This window comes from Marmota marmota, unplaced genomic scaffold, assembly GCF_001458135.2.
Source record: "Marmota marmota marmota unplaced genomic scaffold, marMar, whole genome shotgun sequence".
Taxonomy (NCBI): domain Eukaryota; kingdom Metazoa; phylum Chordata; class Mammalia; order Rodentia; family Sciuridae; genus Marmota; species Marmota marmota.
Window position 1 is genome coordinate 11,664,343 of NW_026000068.1, and position 26,049 is coordinate 11,690,391.

Here is a 26,049-nt window from a genome sequence, read left to right on the forward strand (position 1 = left end):
GGTACTGAAGTGCCAGCCCAGTTTCACATGAAAGGCAGAAAGGTGCTCTGAGGAAGACGGAAAGAGCTGTCACATCTGTCTTAGATTCCTTGACTTAGGCTTACACGTGGGTATTTTTTTAAAGCCACTAGAAATATATAGAGAGAAGGCATTACTTCTGACTAAATTTAAAGGAAAAATACAGAAAACCTGATAAGTAAAAACTTGGGAAAATGGGTTTAAAAGAAGGAAAAATAATAATAATAATAATAAAATCATGGTAGAAGTCACAAAATATAATAATTTGTTCAGAATTATCAGTAATTACAGCAAATGACAAAGATTCTCAGAATGAATGTATTTTGAAAGTTATGGTGTTTATTTTTTTTCAATGAGCACACCTAAAACACAAATACCTAGGAAGTTTAAAATTATAATTGGTATTAGAAAAAGGTCCACCTGGAAAATACTGATCATAAGAAAATGGGTATAGAAATATTAGTGTGATACAAAATAGATTTGAAAGCATAGAAACATTGTTAGAAATGAAGAGAGACTTCAGCTGTTAAAGGAAGGGGTCACTCTATAAATAATGGAGCCGTAAAACCTGTGAGACAAGGATGACAGGATCAACCCTGTGTGTGTTGGTATGTGGGCATGACAAAGGTTCAGTTTTGTTCGAGTCAGAGAACTCACATATGGTGTGAATTACTGGTTAGCAAAATGCACCTTAGGCTTCCTCTGTGACAATATCTTTAAAAAGTTACTGACTTTTTCTGGCTTCATATATAAAGTAACAGCAACAGTCCTCACCTCTCTGCTTTGTTGATCTTGAGAAATAAGTAAGAAAGCAGCCTTGCTGCACACTTCCTGTAGCTTTGGAGTATTTTCCTCATCCATGTTTTTAATGTGATCTCCCTACTTTAATTTGCTGAGAAATGTTTTGCCATCTTCTTATAGCTTAAAAAAAAAGTGTAAAATGTGTGCTTATCTTCCTTTTATTTTTTTCATAAGATAAGATACTGCTGTAGTTGCTGTGGTTTGATGAATGTCAAATTTGGATCATAGAACAAAGATTTCAGACACCAGAGAATTTAAGAGACAGAACTACAAATTATGAAGCTCTGGAAGTTGAGGCTCTTGCCTGGTATAGTGTATTTATACATGTTTATAGGCTAGGCTCCCCTTTCCCTTATCCTCTTGCTTTCCTGAACACTTTCCAGCATGAAGGACCAGGGTCTACTTAATTTTCTCTGGTGTGTCTGGTACCCCATTTGACCTTTCTCTCTTCAGTCTTGTGGGGCTCTCCATTCTACATTAGGGAAATGTCTTCTGTGGCTAATCTTGGCAGAGCTGTCCACACAAGTCCCCAGGGGCAACAAGAATGAGAAAACTTTTTTCTTAGAAAATGAACATTTTGCATTAAGGTTTCTAGGGCAAGGGGTCAAAGTAGCATTTATGTTGTATCTGCTACAAGAAAAGGCCAGTGCTTGGCTGCTCCTTCTGTCACCCTGATGAGCTTGTCACCTCTTGCTCCTTATCCTGGGATTTCCAAGGTTGCCTGACTTTCTTCCCCAAAATGAAAGTTCCTCAGCCCATCTGAGCTGTGCATGAAGGGGAGGAAACCTTAGATATAAACACCCATTGCTCATTTGCAGTTATCTGCTCCCACTTTTCCTGCCTCTGGATTTTAAATAATCACCCACCTTATGTCAGTTCTTTTGCTAGGCACAAAGGAGTGGGTGAGGGAACAGTGGGTAGCCATAGACCCAGATTTCCTGAATAGGCCTGGCTAGTTTCTGAGGACGTTCTGTGGTGTTTTGCTACCTGATGTCTAAGTCAAGACATAGAACTTAATAGAATTTATCTTGGTGGCAAAAAATGAGGAGGATGTTAAGAGGCAGTCATGGGATCATCAGGTGGGGCTGTTGGGCAGCAGGACCATGTGGCCTGCAAAACTAGAATGGCCTGGCCTTCAAGGGCTGGGGAGATGCATGCCTGTGTCCAGTCTTTCCTCTCTTTGGCCCCTGTCCTTTGCAAGTCTACCACCCGGTATGGACTCAGGCCCTCCGTCCTACCTGAGGCTGTACCTGTATTTTTTCAGTCTCTTAGTTTCAGCTTTTCCTCTGTCTGTGTCCTCCTCTGGTCCCACTGCAGGGCCTGGTCCCTCCAGTAATGGTTTCTGTCTCCAACATATTCACCATCTCTCTTTCCCAGTTCTTTTCCTCCCTCTCAAGAAGAATGTCATTTTTTTCTGCTGTGTTTTTAAAATACTAGTTGGTTTCAGAAGAGTGCTCTGCTGCTTTACCTTTGCTTCCTGGTCACCCAGCTTTATGTCTCTTGATGGCACAGCAGACATCCAGCAATTTGCTTTGCTTAGAGTAGACACGGAGCAGCCATGAACTGGGACTCAGCTGCTCACACAGTTAACTTCCTCTTGAGTTTGAGTGACAGTATCCCACCCAAGCAGTCCACTGTCATGCATTCACTTCCTGTTGTCTTATAGGCTTGAGTCTCCTATAAGGAACAGAAGAGATGTGGCCCTACTCTTAGAGCTCTCAAATCTGTATTACCAGCACTAGTGCATGCTTGACCCATAGGCTAGTTCTTAAAAGACTCTGCTGGGCCTCAGATGCACACCATCAAGTATGGTAGGTGGAGGAGCTGCCCCTCAGGAGAGCCTAGCCATAGACAGAAGGCATAAAACAGGCATGGAAGATCCAGAACAATATGGGGTCTCTCTCTAGCCTCTCCACCCTGTTTATCAAAGAGCTTTTGGATAGCCTTTTCAATGGAAGCAAACGTAACTACTAGGAGGCTCCATTGACCCTGACTTTGTTAGGAGGATGTGTAGTAGACACTGTTCAGATAGACAGAGCTTTAATGTCAAGACAGGATTGTACTTTATTTGTAGCTTGTTTGAAATTTCTCTGGTTCCTCCCTAAGAATAAAATGGCTTCAGTCTAGCTGTAGCACAGGGGTAGTAGAGTGAGGGGCCTTTACCAGATTTACTTCTCTGCCCTCTTTTCTTTACCTGCTTTCTTTCAAAGCTGATTATAATAGAAGTGCTTTTGACAGGTGTCAGAGTTCATATTTTAGATTTATGTATTGGACAGAATGGGCTATCCTTAAAAATAGAAACAGAGGCATCTTTAGTGCTTAATAAGAGTCTTATTTCATTTTCTGAAATGTATTCACAAAGGTAAAACGAAGTTTAAAAAGACTTTAGAAAGAAGTTTCTTTTTTATACTTAAGTATAAGGTTGTTTAGATTGTGTCTTTGGGTTATGTTTTGAAGGTTTCTTTGTAGAAATAATTCTAAATTGTCTTAGAGACCCTGAATTAACAATTTAGTCAATAAAGTTTTTTCTCTCAGCAGACTTCTTTAAATTAGTGAGGTGTGGCATGATGAAGTAACAAAACAGATTTCAGAAAGGAAGTAGTGAAAGTCTATGTTTGAATTCACTGAAAATGTACTAAATTTAGAACAATTCTACTGTTCTGGGAAGGAGGAACCCAGAAAGAACCTCATGTTTACTTGGTGGAAGTGAGTCGTGCAGTGTAACTTCTTCAGGCAACAGACTTTGCAGCAGGAGCCTCAGTCTCAGCCACTGCTGTGGCCTCCTCAGGAAGCACTGGGATTCTTTTGCACACAGCTCTGCAGAGCCGAAAACCCTCCTCATGACTACTCTGAAGTTCCTTTCCTTTAATTTGTACAGTGACTGTGAGTAGACCTATCCAGTTTACTGAATTCATGCAGATTGTTTCATAGCGCGTGATATGCCCAGCCATAGTGCATCTTCATGTACTAGTTCTGAAAAAGATATTAGCCAGATGTGGTGGCAGACGCCTATTGTTCCAGCTACTCACGGTCTTGAGGCAGGAGGATTGCAGGTTCAAGGCCAGTCTGTGCAACTTAGTGAGGTGCTGTGTCAAAACAAAAAGTAATTTTAAAAAAAAAAAAAGACCTGGAGAAAGCTCAGTGGTAACATGCCCTGGATTCAGTCCCCTATATGGGGGAGGGGGAAAATAAATAAAAAATGCTTTTCATGTGAAACTTTTTTGCAGGTGACTATTGGAAAGGAAGATGCTCTTTAATAGTGATCTTTTGCCTTCTAACTAATTGTCTAAGCAAGGTTCCTATTTAGATTTTAAAAACTGTGATTACAACAGCCAGTAAAGTCCAGAAAACTAAGATGAAGCTGCTTTTGAGACCCCAGAAGGTGACTTGAATGTCATTAATGAGTCTCTGGCATAGCATCTTTCCAGAGGTACTGTTCTGTGAGTGCTTTGACTACCTGGCTCCTAACTGCTTATCCACCAGGATTCAAATTTCTCTCGCAAAGATGTAATGTATTATAGAATTTGTGCTCTTGCATACCATGTTCACTTTGATCCTGGGTTAAGGTAGTTTCTGCCTTGCTTCTCCTCTGTAAAGTTCTTCTTCCGCCCTCTGTAATTAGTAAGTACTTTGTGTGGAGGTACTTTGGGATTCTATAACTATTTCCTGTTCCTTTTCTATTTATGTTAGTATGGACTTGCAACTTCATTGTGCTCAGTGGATCATATTCTGTGACCATTGTTTGATGCTCAGGTTGTCCTTGCTTTGGCTGGCAGGAACCTCTCCAGGCTGGCTTCTATATCCTGACTTGTCCACATTGGCCTTAAAGACTTTCTTACTTTTGGGTACAATAAGATGTTTCAAGTTCTTGTTCTTTTTTTATTGGTGCATATTAATTATACATAATAGTAGGATTCATTGAGACATATTCATACATGTATATCACATATAAATGGATCAGTTTCAATCCCCAGTAACTCCCCTTGCCTTCCTCTTCTCCCTCTCCTAACCCCTACTGGTCTCACTTCTATTTTCATGTGGAAACCGACTCCCCCCCCCCTTTTCCTTTAGCTTTCACATATGAGAGAAAACATGTGATCCTTGACTTTCCAAGTCTGGTTTATTTTGCTTAACATGATGCTTTCCAATTCCATTGATTTTCCATGCAAATGACATAATTTTGTTGTTCTTTTTGACTGATCAAAACTCCCTTGTGTATATATGCTCTTTATCCATTCATTGGATAATGGACACCTAGGCTGTTGTACCTGCCCAGGAAAACTGTTGACTTAAACATAGCCATAGAGAGCAGCCATGTGGGCACTGAGCAGCAGAGCAGCAAGGTGGGACTCAAGGCCTAGGGTGCCCATCCCTTACTGCAGTATGCATAACATGCCAGACTTGGAGCCTTGAGATTTAATACCTTCCCTGCTGGGTTTCAGTGTTACTTGGGGCTGTTTACTCTTTGCTACTTGCCAATTTCTCCCTTTTCAAATGGGAATGTTCATCCTGTGCTTATCCCACCGGAATAGAAAAACTTTGGAAGTAGACAAACTTTTTCTGATTTTACAGTCTCAAAACTGTAAGGAGTTGGCTTTGAGTCTCAAATAAGACTTTGGACTTTTGAGCTAATGTTGAAATTAACTGCAATATGTAACTATTGGGCATTGAATAATTTATATTTTGCTCTGTGAGAAGTATATTCAGCTTAGGGAACAGGGCAGGATGCTATGTGTATCTCACCAAAGAGTTGAAGTTTAATCCAAATGTGAAGTATGAGAGAGTGGCAACTTAATGACTGGGTTTAGAGGTGATTAGGATTTAAAGTCATTAGGGTGGATCCTCCATAACTGAATTCTGGGGGCTTTATAAAGAAAGGGAGAGAGACCAGGAGTAACAAACATGTGCTTCCGGTCTCTTGCCATGTGATGCCCTGCACAATCTTGGAACTCCAGCAACAAGAATGCCATCACCAAATGGGGGTCCTTGCCCTTGGGCCTGAAGAATCATGAGCCCAAATAAACCTTCTTGCTTTATAACTCACCTAGTCTGTGGTGGTGTGTTATTGGCAACAGGAAACAGACCAACACAGACTTCCTCCTCACCTCGCTCAGCCCTCGCTTCTCATGCTGTTTCCACCCTACCACAGGGGTGCCCTCATCACCCCATTCAGGCTCTGACTCCCCACAGGGTCACCTGGGCCACTCTCTGGGTCACCTCCCACCCTTTCCCATGAGATGCCTACTATGCTCAGCTTTCGGACTTGTTTGAGGAGTTGGACAAAGTACTCAACTTGCCTCTCTAGAGGAACTACAGTCTGATTTTCTGGGCCCTCCCCGAAGGCCGTAATTCTGTTCTGGTACTGCATGGCAGCCCTCCACCTTGTCTCAGAGCTCCTACTTACAACTCAGATTTGTCAAGAATTAAAATTATCTTCAGTATTTTATACATGTATTTACACTTACTTTTCAGTTCTTTGAAACTCTTGACTACTGAATAGCCATTATAGTTATAACTCCCCTTTTTAGAATGTGTATCCTTATATAGAAAAAAGATGAGCACTGAATTACCATTAAATGGAAGTATATGGAAAGGGACAGCAACTTAGTATTTGTTTGGAACTTAACCTTTAACTTGCACTTTGGGAATTGGAATTCACTCTGCTTAAAGCTGAGAAAAAAAGTGAAGCAGGCATTTGTGGCTGTGGACTATTTCTTGGCTCTACCTTAGCAAAAATGTGGAAGCTTTTTCTGAGCCAGGAGCCAGCAGATAGCCTGCTGCTGCTTCAGGTGTATGGACTTAGCAGTGAGGTCTAGCACTTAAGATTTTAGAACAGTTTTGGAAAAGCCTGCTGATAGATATGTATAGGACTCCTAAAATCATCTTTCCCTTCACATTTGAGCTGTTTGACTGACATAAATGACTAGAAATATCACTAATTGACTCTGCATTGCTATGTGTTATGGCTCCTGGCCTGGCTGATTTCCTTCTCTTCACCTGTTTCTCTGGGTATTCTCTTGTGCAGAACACATACACCAATGCAGATAAATTGCTAGAAGCAGCAGAACAGCTGGCTCAGACTGGAGAGTGCGACCCAGAAGAGATTTATCAGGCTGCCCATCAGCTTGAAGACCGGATACAAGATTTTGTTCGGCGCGTTGAGCAACGAAAGATTCTCCTGGACATGTCAGTGTCCTTTCACACCCACGTGAAAGAGGTAAGACATCAGGAAATAGCAATATAATCTGTCTGACAGGGTCTTTGAACTCCTCTGAAGGAATTTGTATTTGTTCATAATGTGAAACAGTGGACTAAAAGTGGCAAGTTGTGAGATGTAGCCCATGAGCACCAGTGGTGTCAGTGTGGACAGGGAAAGAGCTGAACTCTCTGTGCTTTCTTCTTTGTCATGTGTGTGCACATCTGCCTTTGCTTGGGGTGTCTTCAAGGGTAAGAGTGGCAGGGGGAAGAGGTGTGGATCAGGAGGCAAGCAGGGAAACAAAAAACTGAAAAGATCTCTTTCTGGAGAGAAAAGGGGAGTGGTGCACGCATGCCATGTAGCTTAAATAGGACCTACATGTCGTGTGCAGAGCTGCTGGGTTTCCTTTCTGAGTATTGGCCAGTCATGTGACGGAAGTTACGACAATTGCCTTCTGGTTTCTGTCAGACTACTCTGAGATGCTCATAAAAATGAATGTTACATCATATCGAATGTAAAGTACCATCATCAAATGGTACAAATACTAATGTCATGAGTGTGCTCTTGGTAATAAACTTGTGATAAGGGATAATGTGATATTTGAGTGTGAAAAATTGGTAGGTACTAATCATACCTTACACATTTATAATATTCTTGGTAGAGATCATAAAAAATTAAACTATTGTGTAGTTTTTGAAGATAAAAAGGATTTATAATAAAAATTAGATTTTTCAGATTGGTTTAAATTGATTAAGGATGTTAATTTGCTGAATCTTATCTCTTAAGGAAAGTAATTCTCTGCTTCTCAAAGTACCTTCACAAAATATCATAATATATTATAATACAGCTCTTTATAAATTGGAAGTTTATTAAAGGGTGCTTCTGGGTAATTTGTGATTAAGCACATGGAAGCTTATGATTATAGGATAAGAAGGAAGGATCTAGGAAGATAAAACCTCTGAAAGAGGGCAGGATCCAACTTGCCTTATTCAAAAAGGTATCTAAGTTCAGAGACAAGTAAAATTGCTTAAAGGAAAAAACTCTATGCCGATTTGGGATGTTGGGCAGTTTATCTGCAGTGAGGTTATGTATAACTTGGACATTTTGGCTCTGGAAAGACCATGCTCTGTTCCCTCTGAAACCCTTTGAGGCCATGTAGCAGGTATATTTGGCCAATTGCTGAGACCCCAAGAGTTTGTGCTTCTACCTGGCCTAGGCTGGTGGCTGGTACTCAGTCCTTTCTGCAAAGGGGCTGGGACTTGATAGTCAGAGACAGTCATCAGAATAGAAAACCAGCATAGCTAACTTCTTTTTCTCTCTTAATAATGCTGTAATTAAAAAAGACTCCAGGGCTGAGGTTGTAGCTTGGTGGTAGAGCACTCGCCTAGCATGCATGAGGCACTGGATTTAATCCTCAGCACCACGTAAAAATAAATAAATAAAATAAAGGTATTGTGTCCATCTGCAGATATATATACATACACACACACACATATATATATATATTAAAAGACTTTAAACTGTGTGTGTACACACACACACACACACACATATTTTAAAGACTTTAAACTGTTTACAAAGAGGCTTTTTATTCCAAGGAGACAGCACTAGACCAGCAAGAAGAAGAAGGCAGATCCAGACTATGAGCACAGGGAGGTGTTAAAAGCTGTTCCCCACTAGTGGGCATTCTTGTTAAGTCCACCTTCAATGTTAAGTGAGCTTTCTTCCAGGGTGGTTTCTTGTGTGGATTCAGGATCACTAAGTCCAGTTCCTGACTCAGCTCCATTAGAGCTAAACCACCACCTGCTCCCCTATCTCTGTCAGTTGTTTTTCTGGAACACATATCTGATGAGGTTGTCCCCTGCTTTTGAGCCATCAGTAACTCTTGTTGTATCTGGGAACAGCCAGTGCCTCTAAGTCTTCAGTCTGAGCCATACTTCTCCTGACTGTCTTGGGCTGTGTGCTTCTCTTCAGGGCCTCTCCCCCACAGTGCAGTGCCCTGAACTCATGACATTTCAAAAACTTTAAGGCTGGGATGTGCTGCCTCCTCTTCCCCAGGCACAGTTAGTTGCTCTTCCCTGTACCTCAAGCTCTGTACAAACAATGTCTCGGTGTCTTGGGATTATATCTTATCTTTCTTTCACACTAGTGTTGGTATGTTCACTTGTCTTTATCTTATGCATATTTACAACCTTCCTGAGAAGGAGGAAGAGAGCTAAAGGTGATCTGTGTATGAAAGCAGATTGTGCTTTACTAAGTAGTGACAGAGGCAAGAAACAGGCCAGGAGCACTGCACAGCCTGGACCACCTCAGGTTAAGAGTTCTGGGTGGGTGTTCAATCACCAGTTCCTCATTCAGGGCCCTGGGAGGTGCTGTTGCTGTGGGTGACATAATGTTGTGGGAGAGGCCCCAGCAATAGTTTTCATAGGGAGCTGATAGAGAAGCAGGAGGCAGGAGGCCTCCCACCTGTAACACATGGTACTTGCAATATTTTTCATCAGTTTAGCAGTCCAAGTATGGATATAACTTCTTTTTAGGACAGGAAGTCTTTTCATGAGGTAATATTTGTGATTTTTTATCACTGTGTCTACTCCCTCGGTGGTTTCACAAAGCAGACACTGAGGGACATTTGGGAGGAAAGAGGTTTTCGGAAGCTGTTCTTGCAGAGGTGCAGTTTGGATTCATTTGTTTTTATATCATCAGCAGCATAATAAAAGCATTCCAGGCAGCAGACCAGGGAGTCTTTGTTGTCACTGAGCCTGGTAATTATTTAGAAGTGGAAATATCTTTTGTTTTCATTGGCTTAATGCTCTAGGAACTTCTAGTATGAATGACTCTGCAGACTAAGGAGATCTTAAAAATTTATCTTATGGGTGAAGAGGTTTGATTTCACCGTTGGAGAGTTTTCAGTGCTTTTCCTTTCTTTTTGTATGAGGGGACGTCATAGAAGAAGAGAATCTGGCATGTTTACCCTGATTGTTTCTTCTCGAAAGCATGCATTAAAAGTGACCTAGGGCCAAAGAAGGATTTTGTGGGCCAGTTGTGCCATGTATAGCAGGACACAGTGTGCCCAGTCGAGCCAGGGGTGCAGCTTCAGGAACCCTGGCCCACAGACTTGGAATGCGGCCAGATTCTTCTCCTCCATATACTCATACTTCATCTAAGCCCCAGCCATTTTCTTAGGGATTTGTCTTCTCCTGACCAGCTCCAAAATTTCTTTGGTAATCCGTTCTCTGTGCTGTTCAAAAACCCTAAAAGTCCCAGGAATACTTGATAGGTTTTATGAAAGAATAATGGTTTCTTCAGTAGTTGTGTTTTGAAACAGGCTGTTGACTGAAAACCCACAGAAGTTTAGAACAAGTTTAATGAGTTTAAAATGAAATTAAAATGAGACAAGGGCCAAGAGGAGGAAATTGTGCTGCTCTTGATTGTTGTTGATAGGTGTTTATGTAAAATCACTAAACATATTAACATATCAAATGAATGTGAAATTGCCAAAAGAGAGAAGTTGTATGAATCAGTTCTTCTTCTCAAGTAGATGGTATAATTTAAAATTTCCTACATAGGAAAGGTGGGGGTAAAAGCTTGTCTTTCCTTGAGGCAAGTTCATGGAGCCTTTCAGAGTCACTTGTCAAAGCCCCCAGACACCGAAGTCCCCTACCCTGCTGCTTCCTCCCTCCCCTGAATGTGGGCATCAACTCTTGTACTGATTCTGGCTCTCCAATGAGGTGATCTCTTCGCAACTCATTCTAAAAAGTTCCTGGTCAAGGCAGTGTCTGCTCAGGTTTAGCTCAGTGGTCTCTGAGCTAAACCCACCTTGAAGGTTGGTGGTTCGCAGTCTAGATGCAGATATTGACTTTGCCTGTGCTTCTCCAGCAGACGGAAGAGAAGACACTTGTTCCTAGGAAAAGAAATGGCCATATTTTCCACATAGGAAGCAGATATTTTGTACTTGGATGTTAGATGCAGCAGGTGGTTGATAGAGATTTCAGCCTGTTTCCCTCTCAAGTTCAAATTTGGAAGCAGTCTAGGACCTGTTGCCTCTAAAAAGAATCCTGACATGCTTCACTTCCTTTCTAAAGACTTTAAGACTGATGTTCCCCCCCTCTGCCACCCGTCTCTTCCTTAATGTTGACTTATGATTTTAAGTAAAAGGAATGTTGATTGGACTAAATGTGGATTTTTTGGAGGGTGTTATCCCCCTACATTTTGCCCTTACTTCTCTCTCTTGCTCTTCAGTATTACTTATAGCTTTTATTCACATCAATTCTGACTGTAATCCTTTCACAATTAGTCCTGCGTCACCTGTCCTCTTTTCCTTTGGAATGCATTTTTTTTTTCACTGTTTGTTTCACTTCCTCTTTTTACTCATTCATTTCAAAATCTCTCAAGCCAACTGTAATATCCAAGGAGGGATACCAGAATGATTGACCAGAGGCACAAAGCGCTTCTGCTCTTGTGCGTATCACACATTTTAGACATTTGTTTGTTTCTCTTAATAGACTTTGAGTTCCTTGAGACCAGGACCATATCTCATTTACCTTTGTGTTCCCCTCTTTTGTCTCCTAGACCTAGACACAGTAGAAATGAAAAATTGTGAAATAGGTGGTCTGTTTCTAAATTTAGTGACTGATATTTATTTTCAAATATAATAATAGCATAACTATTTTCATCTTTCATATTCATTCAGTAGATCCTCAAAATTAGTTCCTGACTTAATTGATAATTACCTTTGCAATTTGCGGGTTATTTGAGGCAACCAAGTGGTAACATTGAGCTCTCAACCAGCTTGTTCTTCTGGAATTGATTCAGTGGCCTTGCATTGATTTTTGCCTCAGAAGCATGGTTTCCCAGGAAAGATCATTCCCCTTTGAATTGGGCTGCAATTCTTGCTGGTTTAAGTAAAGAAATCTTGGTTCTGCTTCTGCAAACTTACACCCTGAACTGGGACAAGTTTTTGTTTTGAGTAATGCCTGAGAAAAGAGAACCTTTGATTTTATTCAGAAGTCAAAAACTAAAGGCCTCCCAACCACCTGGAGATTTTTTGTATTGCAGCATGCTAATCTGGCTTTATTTTTATGCTTCACAGCTGAGCATGCAAACTTTCTTCTTTATGTTTGTTTGAGCCAGTGCTGAGCTTCTCAGGGGAGAGCAGGGAGAGCTGCAAGCCCTTGCCCTGGCCCTGGGTCACTCCAGGCAAGGATGGCTTCTGGGCATGCAGGTGGAGCTCTTGAGCTGCTTTTCCTCTGGTCCTCACTGAGTGTATTCCAGGAGTGTACTAGAAACTTGCCAGTGCTTTCTCAAGCAGCCACTTTGAAAGGGCCCAGAGATGTCTTCTCTTCTCCTGTGGAGCTGACGAGCCCCTCAGAAATTTGGTGGTTAAAAAACACAGAAACTGTCTCAAGGTACAGAATGCTTGTGTGTAGACTAGTTGCCTTTAGCTGGGTTCTCCTGACTGTTGGTTCTGGTGCAGAACCTGTGTATCACACCCACCTTCTCTCTCAAAGAAGTCCTGCCTCTGTGTTTACGTGGAAGCTGCTCTCCAGTTGCTCTTTTATTCCTGTTTCACCAGGTTCATGTGAACTTGTGTGGTACATGTGTGTTTGTGTTAGTTCACTGCTTTCAACACAGAGAATCACAAACAATTGTTCTGTCACCAGAGGATGTCTTTGGGCTGCCTCCTTAGAGCTGTGCCACCATTAACTCCTGTCCTCTGGCTCTAGTATTTTGTTATTTTAAAAATATTACATATAAACGGAATCCAAAATTTGTAACTTTCTGAGGTTGGCTTTTTTTTCAGCTTGATTCTCTGGAGTCCCATTCCTTTTCTTGCATGTTTCAATAACTCTTTCCTCTTTTTTGCTGAGTAATATTCACAATATGGATACATCAGTTTGTTTTACCATTTACCCCTTGAAGAGTATTTGAGTTGTTTTCAGTTTGGGACTAATACAAAAAGAGAAGCTATGAACAGTCATGTACAAATTTTTGTATTAATGTAAGTTCTTATTTCTCTGAGATCAGTGTCTTAAGAGCACAATTGCTGAGTCCTTTGGTAAGTGCAGTCAGGTCGAAAGAAACTGCCACATTATTTTCCAGACTGGGTGGACCATGTTATATTCTGTCATGAGAAATGTTATGTGCAACCTCAAGCTTTTTTAACATCTCAGAAATGCAGAATTGATGTGATAAACTTGTCAATGGGAAAGGTTAAGATCCAACATATGATATTTTAGATTGAAAAGTTTATATGATCAAATCTCAATAATTTTATGTTTAACATTAAATTTTTTAGCTGTGGTCCCTATTACATTAAATGAGTTGTGTGTGCTCTTTAAACATTTGATTTTTTTATCTGAATGCAAATGAGCAATTAAATGGCCACATGCTAATAAGAACAACAGGAAACTAAGAACCTGAGGTGACTGAGCGTTAGATTTTGACTTTGGACTTCAGTTGCCACTTCCGGCATATCCTGGGTCCTTATGTGGACTGTAGTGTCTGGCTTGACATTCTTGTGAAAAAGAAATTAAATGGTCTTCTGTAGGTGGGAATATTAAAAAATAATAGATCTGGTCATTTGTTTTCTCTAGAAACACTACATTCCTTATTAAGTTCAGAAGGCCCTTATGTTAACATTGCATTGCTGAGTCCAAAATATCTGAAAGAACAACTTAGAGGAGGAAAATTTAATTTTGGCTGACAGTTTCAGAGGTTCAGTCCATGGTGGTCCTTTCCATTGCTCTGGGCCCAAGGTAAGGCAGAGCATGATAGCAGAAAGGTGGGTATAGTGGGAGAGCACCACTCACTTCATGTTGGATAGGAAGCAGAGCCACTGCAGAAGAGGTTGCAGGGAAGATGCATTTTTCCAGGGTACTACCCCAGAGACCCACCTCCTCCAACCACACCCTACCTGCCTGTAGTTACCACCCAGTTAGTCCATTCAAACTAGGATGGCTTGATAAGATCACAACCACAACGGCTTTGTAATCTAACCATTTCACCTTTAGAATTCCTGTATCAACACATGAGATCTGGAGGGACACCTTAGTGCTAGTCCAAATCCTAGCACTCCTTAACTGGCTGAGTGAACTGAGCCAAGTCACTCTGCAGTGCTTCAGATTCTTATAAAACTCTTGACATACTGCTTTTCTTAGGGCAACTGCAAATGTTCCTTTTTCTCACTTCTGTTCCCCATTTTAATTTAACTTCATAGGTATGATTTGGTCTTCTGGGCCTCACTGATCTTTGATCAGCAGTAAGCACCTACATCTCCCCTGCTTAATTCTCCCCCATTCTTCAGTACTCATTTTACTCTGACCTGATAAACTTGAGATCCTTCCTGGGATGCACAGTCTGCTGTGTCTCCAGCTTTGTTCCCTCAGAGCCAAGTCAGCTGCTGGAGATTATCTTTACTCATGGGTCCACCATTCATATTGTCATAAATCATTTTGCATATATTACTAAATACTTCTCATCCCTGCAAAGCAAATGATTTTTCCCCAAATAAACATGTATAAAATATTCGTGTTGTCCATTGAAAAATGATGTTATGATATTATTTAAAAGAGCTTTTTTGTCAAAATAATGTAGAACTATTTTTTTTCTATAGATTAATTTAAAGTGTGGTTTAAATTAATGAAATTTCTATTTGGTAATATTGGATCAATATTTTCAAGTAAGAATATTTTTATGCCTATAGAGAAATCAGAAGTTATTGTAACAAATCACAGGAAGCTCTAATATATCTGACATGCAGTAGTCACTGACCCCAATGATTATTGAATAAATTAGTCAGTGATATGTTATCTTCATTTGTAATTCAGTGTTGCAATAGAGATTAAAATATATAACTGTATACTGACTTCGACTTTTATAGTCTTATTGAAGGGTTATCTCTGAGTGGAGAGTTGCAGATGTCTCTAATTAGCTGGCTGTATCTAGGACTTCAGGTAATATAAAAGGTGAAGCAGTGTGGCAAAATGCAGTATTACAGGTCCCCTAATGACCAACTGAAACCACGTGTGCATATGTAGTCTTGTTCAATTTCAATAAAAGGACACTTTTATATTCTTGATTTCTTAATTTGATACTCAGCTTCATGAATTAAATATTTTATTACTTATCACGACATGTCTTTGATTCATTGAAAGAGGAAGCAAACTCTCCATGCATGTTTTCACTCATGCAGTCTGCACTGTCCTCATGGTCTTGGTTTGTATGGACAGAGGAGAGGCAGAAAGGTGGAGCACAAGCAGTTACTAACTAGGGTCTTCCCAGGAGTTCCAGGACAGCTTCACATCTCCAGTCAAGCAAGGCTTAGAGAGAGTGACAAGGCCTTTTTTGGTTTTGTTATAATTTGTTTGCCTTCTCTTCCTTTTTAAAAAGCTCAGAACTCAAAAGAGAAGATCAAGAAACAGTTGGTCTTTCTGCCTGAGACCACTGGTGCTAGTGGCTGCATCAAAACACCCACTCTCTTGACCCCTTTGCTTCTTGCTGTCCTCCAGGAGACTTCTTCACATATGGTGTAGAGGAAGCAAAAGACCAAAATGGGCAAAGGTTTTGTAAGAAAAAGTTTGAATGGAGAATTGCAGGTGTCTCTAATTAGTGAATTTAGGTCTAAGTGAATTTAGGTCTCTGTTTCCAGACAGATTAGATCCCTGGTATTGAAAGAACCGGATAATTAGGTCTCCAAACTGGGTCTGCTGATCTTTATGGAACTGTGTACAGAGACTTAAGAGGCTGCAAACATAGTTGTGATTTTTTTAAGAAGGGAGATTTTATACATTTTCTCAGGTTGAAGTTAACCCTGGACAGAGTTGTAGAGAGTAGAGGAAGGAGTGAATGAACCCCTGATAGCTTGCTAACTTTGTTTCGTTCTTCACTACGTTTCTGTTTGGATGCAGGGCACATGGTAGAGTTAGTGGGTAGGCTTTTAGCCAGGCCTTTCAACACTTAAATTTGTAGACAAGACAGCTAACTGGGGCGGTTTGTTAGGACAATGACTCAAGAGTCTGTTGAATGGCTGTAAAAAGAATCAGCTGAGTATGTCAGACCAAGACCAAGACACTCCTTCTCTTCCATTCTGCTCTCCATGTGGAAGATGCCAGAAGTGTTTCTGATAGTGAGATGTGACTCATACCCAGCATGTGAAAAAGGAAACAGTTTCTAGCCCAAAGCCACAGTGGACTGTACTTATTAACACAGGTGGTAATGGAAGATGATGGACCAGTCTTCTTGAAGTTCAGCAGACAGACTGGCTTATCTCCTCATGCCACTTTCTATCTGAGGAAAAAGACTTCTCAGTGGGATCTTTGAACTAATACCACCTACCCTCTTCATGCGTGCATAACATCTAAAGAGATTGCTCATCTGAATTTGAGCATCCTGAAAACTTCATTGTGTTGTGTTGAGAACTATTTATTTTGTTTTGAGAACAGAATTGGTGCCATAGCAGAAATAATTGTTGCTGCATTAAAACCCTTGCATGTGGAACTGTCGGTGCAGGAGTTGTTATCAGATGGTGTCAGCAGGGCTGAAGGAAATGTCCAATGTCATTGGCAGATCTCTGGACCCACACAGAAAGTCTGTGAGTGGTTGGACTGATGTGGAAGGAGTGTACAGTTGATAAGGATCTGCTAGATGTCGGACTTCAGAATTAGGACTCAACCAATTTCAGAAGGAATAAGTCAAAATCTGTCATAGGAGTTTCACCCATGGATCTTAATATGCGAGTCTGTTTTGAATCAGAACAGAATTGGGTATTGCATAGGTGGCAGCTGTATGTGTTTAACAAGAAAATGATCTTACACATGTTACACATCTTACTGTTGTGTAAGCTCACACAAGAGTGGGGGGGGTGATGGGGGGGGGACAGACACCAGTGGTAGCAGCTTGCACTCTGGCTCCTGTTTGGGTTGTGGGTATTTTGTTCAGTTCTTCAGTTCCCACTTTGAGAGCAGAGCATGTTCTGAGGAGAGTGAGCTGGTGTCAGAAGAGGTGTAAGTCATGCTGCTGCAGCAAACCTCAAGGAATAAAATATTAGCCCAGGGAAAAGTCAAGCAGTGGGAGTGTGCACCGTGTTCAGAGACTTGCATACTTGTCATGGCAAGGAAGAATTGCACTTCACCTAGCTGCAGACTATTTCAGGGGGACAGTGGTCAGTCTCTAGATGACCTAGAGTGAGGAGGAACTTTTCCCAAACTTGACACTCCCAGTTGTCAACGCAGAGAGTGTGTCTAATCTGTTGGTGAGACGGAAAGAAATCTAAAAAATTAAAATAAAAATCCCTAATGTCAAATTTGACATTAGTAGAACTGGGCTTGATGTCATGTCTGGGTAGTTGAAGTCCCACTGGTCCACACTGATTGTTAACTCTGTGTCAGTCACTTGGCATTTTGTGTGCCTGGCTGGGCAAGGTTTTCATATCACAGGTGCTTCACCTTATTCTCATGTGTCTCTGGGGGCATCCGCCCTCCGGGACTGAGGAAAGAGACTGTCCGTGCACTTTCTCCTCTCACATGTATAGATGCCCAGAACACGCTTCTGGTTTTCTCCTTGTTTCCTCCTCTTACATACATTTGAATTGATATTACTTCATGATGTTGACTTTGATTTGCCCTCTATTCCCATCCCTACCCCATACATCCTTTATACATTTTCTTTCAGCATATTAAGGGATCTTTTATCCCACCCAAGAATAGAAAGGCACTCCTCAAACTCCTGCAATTCAAGGCAGTAGGCGTGTGCTCCCAAAGCACAGTTCATTATTTCAGACAGAAGAATGTTCTGTACGTGGTAGGAACAGTTCTCTTTTTATCCCTGTGTCTTATACCTGAAACAGAATCACATTTTATGTGCATAATGGTTGCCCTCTGAAATTGCACCTGCAAGTTGCCATTTAAACTGCCCACTTCTGCTTTTAACTTTCAGCAGCTCTGGGAAGCCATGGCTCTGATGTGTCCTTTGCTGCTTTACAGCTTGCCAGTGCACTTGGTACCCATGTGATTGTCTTTTTCAAAAACAAGAGTGGGGTGGGGGGTGGTGGGGAGGGACAGACACCAGTGGTAGCAGCTTCTGTGTACCAAATTCTTGTGTGAGAAACCACTTTCAGACCTCTCTGGTAATCTCATTGGGTTCTCAAACTGGCTTTGCGAGTTAGTGAAGATGTAGACAGTAAAATGATCCTATTTTATAGATGAGAAGAGGTAGAGTGCTCTAAGGATTTTCTCTGGGTCACACTTGGGATAAAGGACTACAGCTGGTGTGTTGTACCCTCCTGTGCCCCAACTCCTAAACAACTTGAAGCCTGTATTCACATGTGCCAGCTGTTGACCCACCTGGGAACACCTGGGGTTATAGTAACCTCCAGGTCTCAGGGCTCCAATCCCACCATCCACTTAATCACCTGAAAGTCTTGTCCTTTCTCAAGATGCCCTGCCCAGGTTCCTCTAGGAGCCCTCCATGGTGTGGGCTCCCCTCCAATTAGTGAAGAAAGGGCCTTTTCTTCTTGAGGTGAGACTTTTCCTGATTTCTTTCAAGCAGAGTTGCAAGGCCCACAGACACCAGTGAAGAAGAGGCCGAGGAAGGGCATGTACCTGGATCAGACTCAGTGTGATGCTAGGAGTCTTTCCATATCTTCGTCACAGAGGTTTTCTCCATAGAACCTCATGTCTGTCCCCAGCCCATCCTTCCCCTTGTATCCTGGTCCATGAGCCAGGTCTGTACACGTGTGCATTCCAGTCTGAGTTCAAGTTCACTTCCACAGAACTTCTGCCCTGGCTTGTGAATTCCTTGGACATTAGTCTGCACTGGAGAGATCATCAAGCACTCTTTACATTTTTAGCCTCTAGGGGGCAGCATTACCTAAGCCTGTGATTTGTCCTCCCATCTTTTTTAAAATTTCAAGACATGGTCTCACTAAATTGCCCAGGTTGCCTCAGCAGAACCAGGGTTACAGGAATGCACCACAGCATCCAGCTTTAACCCATGGTTCAAAGTAGAAAACCAGGTTGCTATGCACTCAGGGTGCGACTCTCTTCTTGCTACTGGATAAAGATATATCTATTTTATTATAATTAACAACTTGCACAGAAGTGCATTTTTTTTTCACCCTTAGGAAATGTGTGTTAAGAATGTTGCAGGCATCCTGGAGACTTTTCCTGATTTCTTTATTCTGGGGTATTTTAGGCATCCTGTATCATTTTAAAAACTTAAAATAGACTTTACTTGAATCATGCCGCATAATGATGTGTGTCAGTGCATCCTCAATTGACATTAGGAAGGACCTTTCTCTAAGACGTTTTAAATCCAAGTTGAGTAAGAATATTTCCTGTGGAACTAGACATAAAAATTCTAAAGGGGCAAAGGACTTTTAGGAATTCAGCATTATGGTTTTAAACACAGCCTTGCTCCCTCTATCTCATTTAATTTCATTTTCCTTAACTTTGCAATCCCAGGATGAGTTCTCCTCTGTAGCATTAGCCCTTTCTGGTTTCACTGGTGGGCCAGGTAGAGTGAGCCCATTGCACCAGGGACACACATTGAAGCACCCAGGCTCACATAGGGGGGATGCTGGTTGTTGTTGATCAGGTGGAAGGACAATGGTTTGACCCCCCACCTACTCATGACACTTCCCCTGGATTTGAGAGGAAGCAATTTCTATGGAATCTGACAGACTATTCTAGTACCTTTGTCTCATACTATATTATTTTTAGGAGTAAAAAGATTTAAATGTGTGATGGTGTTAAATTTACCATGTTAAGTGACATATCTTGAACATTTAATAGGAACCTGGATATGTTCTGAAAACTGTCTAGAGAAAGAAGATTTTAAAATTTTGTGATTTTTCTTATGAAAAGATTTTTCTTGTAAAGTAATAGTGGCTAGCGTTTACTTATTTCTTTATACGTATCATCTTATTTAATCTACCAGGTCTCTCTATTTAAGGTCAGGATTTGAATTCATGTATTTGGCTTCAGAACCTACATTCTTCTTAGGGGAAGAGTTTTATCCTAATTATCATTACAGCAGAAACATTAATCGATGCTATCGCAGTGACATTATGTAGAAGCATACCCACACGTCATGTACCAGCCCAGTTCTAAGCCACTTTTTATATTCTCTTTACCCATGTATAAGAGAGAGACTTGTTAAAATGTGTCATAAACTAAAGGGTATTTTTGGTAGCATTTGTTGGAGAAGAGAATATTGCAGGCTCTCCAACCCAGACAGGCACTCTGCCTACCTGCCCCACACATCGGGTCCTTGAGTTAAGTCACAGTGATTCTGAGGAGAGGCTGCTGAGATCCCAGAGTAACCTAATTGGCCCAAAGTTTTTTCTTTTCTTTTTCTTTTTCTTTTTTTTTTTTTTTTTTGATCAAATCTTGTCTGAGAGCCCTGAGATTCACACAGCTCCTGGGACATTAGTGCACGAAGGACATTAGCCACTGTCAGGGAGAGGGCTCAACACATCAGTGGCCTTGATTCATAGCTGGGAGCTCCAGGGACATTTCCTTTCCTAGGTTCATGTATGTAGTAACAGGGTTGGGAGCAGCATCAGTGAGGCAAATGCATTCAGGTGAGATTTTGAAAAACGAGAGTTAAGTAAGTGGTTCATTTCCTTTTTCAGCAGAATAAACACAGTTGCAAAGGGCCACTTTTTCATAAATGTCCCTCTTGGAAAGGTGAGTGGCCATGTGTTCCAGGGTTCTCTTCATTGGGAGCCCATAGACAACTTCAGTGTATGGCCTGTCACCTGTTCCACCCTGCCCCTGCATGTGGAAGGACCTTCTTAAGTAGAAAAGTCCTCTAGTTAGACAAACTGTCATGGTTGTTTTGGGTTAAATATTTTAACTCTTTCAATAAAATAATGCAAATTTGTTTTGATAAATTACTTATTGCTCAGAGTAAACTAATTGGCCCAAAGTTGGGTTTTTTTGTTTTTTTTATCAAATCTTGTCTATTTAGTTAATTCGACTCCATCCTTCTAATGAGGATAATTAACATGTGTCCAGAGCACTGCTGTTTACACAGGATGCTTCTGCTGCAACCTTTTCTACTTGGTTCTCTTACTGACTCCTTGAAGTGGTATCCAGGTGGTATTTGTACCGGCAAACTGAGTCTCAGAGAAATTGAGTGGTTCTCTCAGGTCAGAGCTATGCTTGGTCAAAGCATTCCTTAAGTCTAGATTGCCTTACTCCAAATCTCACAGTATTGTATCTAGTGCCTAAGACCACTGTGGTACTGCAGTATAATGGCATACAACATGATTTACAGCAACTGGAAATGTTTTCTGTGGAAAATGTTAGAGCAAATGGGAAGATATCTATAGTACAAAATTGATGTTTTAAACTTTTCTGTATTAAAAATGGAAGTCAGGTTCTGTATGCAAATTGAAAGTATCACTGGATGGTTTTCAGCTGATGTGTTTCCTAATAAAAGACCTCTTTAAAGCTTTCCCTGAACATGCTGTCACTAGTCATTAGGGAACTGTAGCTCTAAAACACAGAGAAATACCACTCATCTAGAATAGCTAAAGTAAGATCAGCAACCCCAGGTGAGGAGGAAGAGGAGTGAGAACTCCTCTGCGCTGCTGGTGGGAATGTAAGCACGGTGCACCATTTTGGAAATGTTTGTCCGTTTCTTTAAAATAAAACAAATACCTGCTATTTGACCCAGCCATTCTACACCTAGATATTTACGTAAAGGAAAGCAAAGCATAAGTTCTTGAGCTGGGGATGTGGCTCAAGTAGTAACGTGCTCACCTGGCATGCTTGGGACGCTGGGTTCAATCCTTAGCACCACATAAAAATAAAATAAAGATGTTGTATCCACCGAAAACTAAAAAATAAATATTAAAAAAATTTCTCTCTCTCTCTCTCTCTCTCTCTCTCTCTCTCTCTCTCTCTCCTCCCTCCCCCCCTCCTCTCTCTCTCAAAAAAAAAAAAAAAGCATAAGTTCTAACAAAAACTGTATACAAATGTTTTTAGTACCTTTTTTTGTAATGGAAATAATCCAAATGTCCATAAAGAGATGAATAGATAAATTGTGGTAGGTACATATAAGGAAATGCTATGTAACAATTAAAAAATCATGAGCTTTTGGTACACACAGTAGTATGGATGAGTTTCAGAGGAACTGAATGAAAGAAGCAAGACAAAGAAAAAAAAAAGAATACATACTGTGCAATTCCATTTCTATACTTTTTTTTTTTTTAACAGAATGCAAGCTAATCTGTAGTGGCTAAAGCAGATAAGTGATTGCCAGAGAGGGAGAATAACAAAGGGCATGAGACAACTTTAAGAGGTGTAGACGTGTCAAAATTCTCTACATGGGCACTTTAAATTCATGAAGTTTCCCTGTGTCAGTCATGTCTCAGTAGAGCTGTTTTATAAAAGAGATTAGCTTGGAAACAAAAGACTCTGTAACTGCAGTTTTGCAGGAGCAGTTTTGACCTGTGAGCCCAGAGGTGGCAGCCACTGGCAGGGTGATCTCTTTGACCTGACCTTTCTGCAGCTGAGGTGGCTGGCCGACAGTATGAAGCATCCCTGAGGAAGCTGGAAGTATCCTCATGGAGACAACACTGCCAAGCCACCAGAGCCTGTTCAGTTTAATTAATTGCCTGTTTTATTTCCTGGAATGGTCCCCTAGAGACCTGAAGGGTCTAATGGCCTCCAGGAAGTAGCCATGCCCATCCCCTTCTCCCACCAGGCCTGCAGTCATTCTGGCTGCTCTTGTTCTCAGGTGTCTTTACTCATCCAGGTCCCTGGCGGTGTGTTTAGTGGCACTAGCAATGAGGGCGTGCCTTCAGTGTGCACTCCCTGGGCTCCCAGGGAAGGGTAACCTCTGACCCCAAGCCTGGGGGCTTGGACTGGGTGTGTCACATCCCAGTCCCACCAGACCTGGTGGTGAGTTCATGTTACCACGTTGCTTCCTCCTAAGGAACGTGAAGCACCTATCTCTGAGCATAGTTTAATAATTAATAATGGTGTATAATGCCTTTGCTAAAAATAAAACTGCCTGTCTGCTAGCAGAATGTTGTCAAAGAATGCCTCTGTGACCAGCAGACGTTACTGTTGTCAGAGGGAATCTTTTTGGATCTCCAGCATGCTCCAGCTGGAGCCTTGGAAGAATGGGAATGAGTGGCTTCCCTTCCCTTTCCTTTTGCTCTTTTGTGACAGTGCCTTCCGCCTCACTGCCTGTTTATTTTTCTCCCCTCAGCGGTGGCGGTGGCGTACTGCCTTTTCTGTGCGTGTGTTCCGCTGGCGTTGGACCTTTTGGGATGCATCTCCCTCCCTCCCTCCCTTGCTGCCTCCCTTCCTTCCTTTCCTCCCTGTCTCTCTGGGAGCAGCCTGTCACAGTTCCCCTCGCGTGTCTGCGCGTGGCCAGGTGTCTGCGCGCTGCTGCTCACCGTGTCCCTTGTGCCCCCAGCTGTGGACGTGGCTGGAGGAGTTGCAGAAGGAGCTGCTGGACGACGTGTATGCTGAGTCCGTGGAAGCCGTGCAGGAGCTCATCAAGCGCTTCGGCCAGCAGCAGCAGACCACGCTGCAGGTGACGGTCAACGTGATCAAGGAAGGAGAGGACCTCATTCAGCAGCTGAGGTGGGCCCGCACCCCTTGCCTGTCAGACACAGATGTCCAAGTCCTGCCAAGGATTTCCCTCCTCCTGTATTTTTTTGAATAATTAGCTCTAATTCTGTAATTCTCCCCAGCTGAGTAGAGAACAGATGCCATCTATAAATTCAAAGGGGAGCACCAGCTCTCTTCTCTCTTCATTTTTCTCTCCCTTTCTTTTCTTCCCTGTAAAGTTTTTTAATTCCATAATTTTTCTCATTGCAACCTTGACTAGTAATCCTCAGAATTTATCTTTTATTAGTATTTTCTCTTAATATCTAACTAGAAATTACTGACGTTTCTTTCTAAATAGATAATCTGAACCTCCTAGAATAATGTCCTAGGGCCCCCAGGGACCTGCCTCCGCATTGGCTGATATCCATCTTTCACACTGCAGGCAAGCAGATCTGGGCATGGTGGGACACTCAGCCTTCAGTCCTCCCCTTGGCAAGAGGCAGTGCAGCGTTGGTTATGTTTCCTTGTGAAGCAAATTTGCAAATAATTTTTATTAGGTTGTAAGAACTACTTACCTAAGTTTAATACCCCCCATGTATCACCTGGAGGAGGATGGATGAAATTGTTGATGGATAACCATCCATGATGTCCTCTTTGCTGAGAGTTAGTCAAAAGTTACTAACAGTCTGATTGCTTTAAAGGTTAACTCTCACAAGTGATGTGACTCTGTCACTGTACTAAACAGGTTTCATTGTTCTCTCTTTTTAAGGAGAGAAGTGGCTAAAAATAAAACTCTACCAAAGTAATTTTCTGTGATTATGAGACTTCTAATGAAAGTGACTTGGAGAACATGCCAGAGAAGTTCTGCAGCATGTCCTCAGGGAAGGAACCTAATGTTGTTTTGCAGAAGAGGCAGTGTCTTCCATTTTCTGAGACAAAGTCCAGCTTCCTGCCAGCTTTCTTTCCCCTGAATATTTGAGTTGCTGGATCTGGTGTCTAACAATGTGAGACTTTCTCATTCAATTCCTGTTTGTGTTGTTAAAATCCCATTCCCTCCCATCCCCTCACAGGGACTCTGCCATCTCCAGTAACAAGACCCCCCATAACAGCTCCATCAACCACATCGAGACGGTGCTGCAGCAGCTGGACGAGGCCCAGTCACAGATGGAGGAACTCTTCCAGGAGCGCAAGATCAAGCTTGAGCTCTTCCTGCAGCTGCGCATATTTGAGAGGGATGCCATCGATGTGAGTGTCCTCCACCCCCTGCCTTCCTGTCCTGTGAGAGCCCAGAGCCCTGGTTTCCCTCCTCTTCCCTGTCCCGGTTCCTGCCCTGTGTCCTGTCCTACTCCCCCAGCTTCCACTCCAGAAGGGCAGAGCTGGAAGGAAGTTCCTGGAGACATTGACAACTTCCTCATTTGACCCTGGGAGGCTAGGGGCTCAGCTCTGGATTCTGGGGTTGGAGAGTGTATTGGGAGCAGATAAGGAAGAGCCAGGGACACAGCTCAGTTGGCAGAAGCAGAGCAAGCTAGTGTTGGGAGGGGAATAGAAGGTAGCACTCTTAAAAACAGTGAGACCTCCTTGTCCGGGTATGTGGCCGCTGATTTGACAGCTTAGGGTTGATACCCTCTGTCTTCCTTTTCTGCCCCGCTTTCTTCTCCTCTGACTCTTCTCTTCCTTTCTCTCCCACCGCCCCCATCCCCACCAACAATCTTCTCCTCCTAGAGTAGGAGTAGTCCTAAGCCTATGCATTTTAGATGGTAGGAAACTCAGTTTGTATTTCCTCATAGAGGTACCCTCAGATTCTCTATGATTCATACCTGAAAATGGACTTTTGCACCTTATATGTGAACAAGAGAAATAGATACAGGCTCCTTTTATCTTTCTTCAACAAAAAGAGGGGTGGTTCTGAATTCTTGGTGAGACAGATCTTTTCTTTTGAGCTTAACCCAGTCAAGCAGAAGTACCTGTTTTAAGTGGATGAGACTGAACTGCCTGAGAAGCACGTGGAGGAACCAGAATACCCTGTGCCTTTAGCTCAAGCTAATTTCCAGCTGTGGACTGCTTCTGGCCCATCTGTGGGCTGCCCACGTGGCAGTTCTGTATGTGGTGGGGGTTGGTCTCACAGGTGCCTATGTGGACTGCTTGTCCAAGCCTCCTGCACTTTGATTAAAGAAGCACCTTCTCAGCTCCTCTTGTTGCTGTTGTCAGCTAAAAACAAGGAGTTAAACTCTAACTACTGTGTTGGCTCAGCCTGCTCAAGAGCTTACCACGTCTCAATCTCTAGGTGGACAGGAAACCATGCAGAGAAGCGGCACTCTGGCATCACCCAACAGGCCCACACACAGCCTGGCCTGCCCTGGGTAGAGGTGGCGGCACTGTGTGCAGAGATGGAGCAAGCTTCATTTCCTCTCTAGCTCCTTTGAAACTTACCTGCTTATTGAATTTTTTCAGTTAACAAACACAAAT

General features: G+C 42.1%; 1 protein-coding gene across 1 annotated transcript in view; it reads left to right on the top strand.

Annotated features, from left to right (window-relative positions):
• Window positions 1–26,049, top strand: part of Trio (trio Rho guanine nucleotide exchange factor) — a 207,447-nt gene that overhangs the window by 51,968 nt on the left and 129,430 nt on the right. Inside the window, 3 exon segments of the mRNA XM_015490460.2 lie at window positions 6,845–7,036; window positions 23,447–23,616; window positions 24,654–24,828. Of these exon segments, the coding sequence (XP_015345946.2) occupies window positions 6,845–7,036; window positions 23,447–23,616; window positions 24,654–24,828 (537 nt within the window).